This window comes from Ornithodoros turicata, chromosome 3 (assembly GCF_037126465.1).
Source record: "Ornithodoros turicata isolate Travis chromosome 3, ASM3712646v1, whole genome shotgun sequence".
Classification (NCBI taxonomy): Eukaryota; Metazoa; Arthropoda; class Arachnida; order Ixodida; family Argasidae; genus Ornithodoros; species Ornithodoros turicata.
In genome coordinates this window covers 68089140-68096382 of record NC_088203.1, presented here as the reverse complement: position 1 = coordinate 68096382, position 7243 = coordinate 68089140, and the positions used below count along the sequence as shown (strand labels likewise).

At 45.0% G+C, this 7243-nt stretch overlaps 1 protein-coding gene across 1 annotated transcript; it reads right to left on the bottom strand.

Moving 5' to 3' along the window:
- Positions 1–6133: 6133 nt before the first annotated feature.
- On the bottom strand, positions 6134–7027 carry LOC135389600 (uncharacterized). Its single transcript, XM_064619634.1, has one exon. It carries the CDS (start codon positions 7025–7027, stop codon positions 6134–6136), a length of 894 nt encoding a protein of 297 aa, XP_064475704.1.
- Positions 7028–7243: the final 216 nt, after the last annotated feature.

The following is a 7243-nucleotide window of genomic DNA, read 5'->3' as shown; positions in this document are numbered from 1 at the left end:
TATACAGGCATAGCTCTCTGTCAAGTATGATCACCGCAGAGCACATTTACAGGAACTCACAGGCACAAAACTTGCATAATAAATATGTAATAACCTCAAACAGCTATTATATATAATAACTGGGACATGGAACTCCAACAGCAGATGGTCTGGCAGTACAACACAGGTAATCTTGCCATCACTATATTTTTCCCAAAATGCTGAAAATAAATCGATAGAATTACTGCAGTGAACTGCTCAATTTTTCACCTCAGATATATTTTTAGCACTCTGTCTTTCATGTTTCAAAATATACATGCATCGAACCTGCAGGAGCTTGTGTGTGTAAGTAGAGTCACACATCTCATGTGCAACAGGCAGATCTAAGTTGTATTGAGATATGTCAGTTCCTTACGCGTGCTCACCACCTGTAGATTCCTTTAAAGGGAACAAAAAACTTTTGATTAGTAACAACTTCACGCTATATACCACATTTATAAAAGAAATTGGTCCCGTACCTGACGGACAACTGTCACGACCATTGCCAGATGTCTTCCTCTCCTGTTCCTTCCACTTCCATGAAGTCGTCACCCTAACATTGTTAAAAAAGCCATATAAATGCGATAACTGAGATATTACTACTACGAGCATACAGCAAATCACACACATAAATAAAATACACAATTGCACCGAGCTGTCCACATTTTCACACACACACAAAAAAAAAATACATAACAGAGTGGACTGTCTCTAATAACACTTCAACAAGTTTGTGTAACTCTGTTTTGAAACTGTACACAGGAAGGCCATTTCCAATCAGCTGAAAAAAATTGTTCGGAAGAGGAACAGTTTCTGCTGATTTTTGTAGTTGGTCCGTAGCAGTGGAACCTTGTAAGGTGGTACAGTGATAGATTTCATACCGTAATGGCAAGTGTTTGGGATGGCGCTAAAAGATCCTGAATTTGCAAGGCAATTTTGTGTAAATGTCTGATTTCCAAGTGAACGCTTTGTCTACTGTATTTTGCATGTCTTGAAGGAGCTGAGGGGCTGGATGGATGGATTGTAGTGGCACCCCTGCTGGGCCTCTTTGCAACGAGGGTCCAGCACATTGCACCTGTAGACAACCTGTAGACATGGTTGTCATATACCAGGCATTCTTTCTTTTTTTGTGCACTGCAATTTTATTGTAGTTGCCCTCTGTGGTGTTTCCCCAGATTAGACAACAATAGTACAGCTTGGGGTAAACTAAGGATTTCAACTGCATTGGTTTAGAATCCAGAACCCTTCTTTACTATGTGCAGTATGTTGCATATTATAAGGAAAACAAATAGAAGAAAACTTGTACCTGATCCCTGCCTTGTATTTCCAACATTTGGTTCCACATCTTGTCCAAGGAAGTCATGAACTACATTGGTGCACACTGCTGTGACAATTATAATGTTACATCTAGATGCTGAATACACAGCTTCATTTTACGTACTGTGAATGTTGCTTACTGCATTGGCATGGCTGCATTCAACAACACTCAGAATTGTACAGTAATCTTTTGATTTAGTGCGTAAACTTCAATTTGCTTTAATCCGTATTTTTCTTTGTTGCGTAAATGGTCTCCTAACATCTGCATGCCACAACGTAATTCTCACAAGGAGAGTAATCACTGTATAAATTATACAGAAGACACTAACCTCGTCACGTCCAGATGCAACAGTCTTGGAAGATAGATTCAAGGAAAGCACTGCGGACTGCTGTAGGCGGAGGTTCTTTGTACTCAAACTGAGGGGTCCGTCTCATAGTCTGCATTCTTCAAATACGATTGGCAAAATCCGCCGCGGTATTATCCTGCCGCTGCGGTTGAACGCGCAGTATCGTACGGAACTGAATGCACGCCGAGAAATCTCGCTTTGACGACACAACCGAGGCACGTTAAATGAAGTAAGGGCTGTACCTCGATAAATTGGTCGTTGTTCCAAAAGATATAAATAAAGAAAAACTTGGAAATACACACACTACGCTAACGCAGTGAAATAGCGCGCTGGGTCCCGAAAGTCGTCGTAGCTCGTAGCCTCGTAGCTCCTCTTTCCACGGAAGTCGCTAATTGGATTATCGCAGTTATAAAACAGGTCGTAGATTTCGAAGTATATATATACTTTTTATTTCCAGACATTGTGACAACAGTATATCGGCGTAAAAATGTTGGTTCTTGCTGAAAGTTGTTGTTGTAGTGCTCGATCACGTGACGGCATTCTGCGCGCTGATCGCATGGGCGATTGACGTCATCCCAGTGGGATGACCAGATGAGTTTTCTATATATGCGTACGTTTTCTTGGTTTGACGCTAGGTGTGCCAGCGTCGGCGTGAACCGCGATGTTCAAAATTCGAGTTTACGAAAACTACGAGGTGTTGAGGCATGCATTTTCGTATGTGAAGTTGCTTTTGTGTATTCTATCGGTAGCCACTGCGGAAAAGGCTCTACAGCTTCTGGTCAGAGACCCTTTAAAGCGAAGTACTGGAAGCCTTTTGGGAGAATCCGGTCAGGGCCTTCATTTGTTCCGGCAAAAAACTGGCACTACGGTCACAAACTTCTACACTCATATGGCATCGTACAAAAATAAATAATTAAGCTGTCAGTCGGTAGTACAATTATTTCACATCTGAATCGATTCCCGAACTGGTAACCGTATCAAATTATTTTCGGTTCAGTTCCGGTTGGATTCACGACAAGCCAAAAAATTGTTCGGGTTCGGTTTGGCTCGGGTTCGGTAGAAAATAACGTTTTTCCGGTTTTCAGTTTGGGTTCACTTCCGGTTCCGATCTTTGATTACAGATGGTGTGGCACCTCTTGCTGTTGTTCCAATAATCTGTACTTCTGGAGCAGGACCTCAGTAGCCCTGTCCCTTTGTGCTCCTTCCAACCATGTGAAACTGAATTCGGGAGTGAGATGTTGCAGCAATAATGAGATCTCTCCTCTCCCACTAATCGTCGAACCTACGTGTAAATGTAACAACAAGTTTTCACGTGCCTTCTTATAACGCTTCGAATCTCACCTCTTCTTCGGTGTTCGCAACAATGAATTCACCAAGGACATGCATGCAGCATCTGTGGGAGAGTGTCAAGGCGGCGGACAACGGAGTGAAGTGTTGGAAGTAAACCTTCCATGAACATGTATTCCTCACCACGTAAAATGTCCAGCGGACTTGCAACGGGTGTCATTGCCCTCAGGAAGAAATGCATGTCAAGATAATCATTGCCCTCTACAGTCAGTCACGTGAAAACTATTGTTACCTGGCAGTATTCCTTGATGAATTCCATATCGTCTGTACTCAGCCTTGGAAGACAGACGGCATCACACAGTGTGCCGAGCTTGCTCTCGCCTTCATTGTTGATGAACTCCATTGCGGCGTAGGTGCTGTTCCACCGCGTGGAATTAGGAACTGGGATATAACCTCCCAAGTTTTCCTTTTACGATTTCTGCTTCTTGCGCGGATTGCTTTTGCTTTTTCCAAAGGGATCTGCACTTAGTAAACGCTGATTGTGAGACCCTTCGGTACGAAGTGCTGTAGAGGGCTGCCTCAGCGTCTACACCAACGACCAAGTTCAAGGTGTGCGCAGCACATCGCTGGTGATACGGCAGGGTGATATTTTCATTCGATGGGTTTCCGTCAAGCATTTCCGTTATTTCCACCATTTCAGCGTTCTGCTCTTCTTCGCAAGGCGGGCTAGACTCGAAGGGAGTGCCGAAGACTCTGTGTCGAGCCGGAGAATATCGTACAATTTGAATAAATTGGAAGGGACACACACACATACACACATACAACAGAGGGAACAATAAAGAAATGTACGGAAAACAGAGCAAGTACAAGTGACGCAGGTGAAATTGTAAAGTGGTGCTTGCCACGCGATTTACCGCAACGCCTTAGAAGGAGACTTCGCAACTAAATGGATTTCAAGCTTGCGGTATTCCCACAACCATTTACACGAACTGAACACAGCTGTGAAATATCTCACTTGAAAACGAAGGTGGAATCATAAAAATGGCTTTTGAAATTTGAAAAAGTTTGGCTCCCACCGAGGGCCGATGGAAGTAGGGGAAGATGGGGCAAGATGACACAGAAATTTGCAATTGAATATGGAAGTTTTATTTTTCGTGTTTAAAAAAAAACTAGCCATAGGCACATTCTCAGAGGTCTAGATCTTCTGATCTGTAAATCAGAACGGACGGAGCCGGTTCTAAAATAAACGCAGAACAAGAAATTCAAAAATGCAGATTATTTCATCTTGCCAAAACCATCGGGTCAAGACGAGACATCGCATGGGGCAAGGTGAGACACGCCGTGGTAATCAACTATACAAATTTGTTTTTGCAATCCAAGCATCCACACAGCCTCCTTGTGACCACCGCCCACATAATGTGCTATAAAACCACACAGAACCCGATGTTATTTCCCTCCACCGTCCTTTGCAAACAAGGCACCGTTAGTGTGATGTGTAGCTGGTCCCTCGCTTTTGAGTGCGCTTCTGCTTTACTATAAATATCCTAGGAAACAGGAAAATGTGCTGGAAAATCCTAGGCAATATGCAGAAAACGGAATCTCTGAGGAACAAGCATAAAGCCACCTAATAGCTTACTTATCGGTTTCTAAATTACATTAAATTTAAATTGCATGACATTTAAATTACATTAAGCTGTCGCGTCTTGCCCCGTGCATATCATCGGATGCATTAATTTTTCAGTTAAACACCGAATAACCAAGAGTGCCAATATTTTGCGTATATGTAGATGAATGATGAAATCACCAATCCGGACAATTCTCAATTGCAATAAAGGGACATGCAGAGCCACCTATGAGTAAAGTTTCACCGAATGGAGCAACACGTCTTTGAGACGGGCGGCGTCGAGCAAAAAATGTCGCATCTTGCCCCACCTTACCCTATTTCTTCTTTCTTTCTCTGGTCGGCCAACGTCACCGTGCATTAGTCATCTCATTCCTGCGCTGTATCCTGACTCTCCGAAAAGCAGGTGACCGCTGTTTCTTTCTATCGGTGTCTGAGTGATCTGATACCGAATCTTCGTCCATTGTTTTGTTTTGGGAATGTAACACAGCGCATACGACCAACGTGTTATACTACTTGTCCGCTTCATGCAGGATGACGTAAAGTAGAGCTCTGCGCAGATGAGAATTTTTGCACCGCATCCGCGCACACGTTATCCGCGTCCGATCCGCATCCGCAGCATACACAACAGTTTACATCCGCATCCGAACCGCTGAGGAAAACGCACCATCCGCATCCGATCCGCACGTTTCGTAGGGCGCGTAAAGACCGCAGGAAGCATATGTTGGTATAATTTCGGATGCCTCCATGCTGTCACGGAAGGACTCACGACGACAAGCAAAGGTAAGCCTTTCAACAAACGCGATATGGAGAGACTTCTGCGACGCGTAGAACGCTACCCCGCCGGTTCTCGCGTGATTCGATATGGTAGAATGCCTCCTCTCCTGTCTTGGCCGAGCATGGTCAAAGGTGAACCCAAGCATGCGCTCGCTGACGGCGCGCAGTACAAATAAACTGCTGGTCGAAAAATTACAGCACGCGGTGCAACCGCATCCGATCCGCTACCGATCCGCTGCTTTCACACCCGCGTCCGACCGCATCCGACCTCGAGCCATCCGCATCCGATCCGCACACCGCAGGAAGTGCTAAATTTTCATCCGAATCCGCAAGTACCTTGGGGATATCCGCGGATATCCGCTTCCATCCGCGGATGGTGCAGGGCTCTAACGTAAAGCGTTGGCCCTTGGAGGGGAAAGTTTCTGCGACTCCTCTCCACGTTCCTGTTTCAGTTTGATTGGTCACTTATTTGAGGCATAATTCGCCACATGATTGATTGATTGATTATTTAAAAGAAAACCAGGGAGAAATTGAACTTGTCTCCTGACTAGTTCTGCTACTCCCAAAACAAAACAACAACCTACAAACAACCAAAAACAAACAAAGTACATTCCCCATCCCCAACAATTAGTGTGTTAGTACACTAGGTGCAAGTGAATAAATATCACTAGAACATGCAGAGAAACAGATACACACTAATGTAAAGATACACACTACAAATACACACTACAAAGATACACACTGATAGGGGCACTCGCACAAAATCCTAAAATATGAGTTCCATGCCGCAGCTCACAAGGAAGTTCTCAAGTGCCGCAAAGGCAGTGTCTCGCTTTCTTGGGTCCCACAGTCCGAGCACTTTCACCACGTCAAAACGCCTGTTGTCTAGGCGGTCGAGGGTATACATCAACCTAGCCCTTTGTGGAGCATACTTTGTACAATGCAGGAGAATGTGCTCAGTGTCCTCCACTGTCGCACACACTGAACAGTCTGCAGAGTCTGCCCGCCCAATCTTGTGGAGGAACTGTTGACCGTACGGGACATTTAACCGAAAACGATGGAGCAGCGTCTCAATGGGCCTCTGTGTACCGGATGGGAACCTGTATTTCCCTTCCGGGTCGATCTTGAAGAGGAGAGATGATCGGCGATCAGCTTCCTGCCACTGTTCCTCCATACCTGCTCTTGAAATGGACTGAAGTAGCGATTTCACGTCTGCCTTGAAAAATGGCACCACATAGTTTGTTGACGAAAGATGTGCTACGTCCGCTAATTTGTCTGCGGCCTCATTACCCGGTATGCCAATGTGGCCAGGTATCCACTGGATGAGGACGTCATGACCGGTGATGTACGATCTTGCATATTCTTTCAGTATGTCGTGAACAACTGGATTAATACGTCCGCCAGTCAAGAACGATTGTATAGCTTCAAGTCCAGCCTTGGAGTCACAGTAGATAACCCACTGAGCCGGTATCTCCCTTGTGCCTATATAATCTATTGCCATTTTAATCGCAACTAACTCAGCCATGGTCGACGACGTGCGATGCGATAGTCTCGCGATCCCTTCCCTACTATGCTCTGGTACCACAAATGCAGATGCAGATCCTGAGGTCGTCGTCGAGCCGTCAGTAAAAATCGCCGTCCTGTTCTTGTGATTGTCCATTGCGGCAAGGCAGTACTGTCGCCACATGAGAAAGAAACAAAGCTGATGGCAGGTATACTGTGGATGTAGTGCATCGACTACAATGTGCGGTAATTTTTTTCACCGATCGTTCCGAAGTATCCCTTTAACGAAGTTCGTGGCGTTGTCCCCCAACAACACATTGCACTCCTGTGGATGTCCGGGGAATATTCGAGAACGAACATTCGGACGTCCGAT

Coding starts and splice junctions, on each gene's coding strand:
- LOC135389600 (XM_064619634.1), bottom strand. CDS start 7,027: ATGGACAATCACAAGAACAGGACGGCGATTTTTACTGACGGCTCGACG.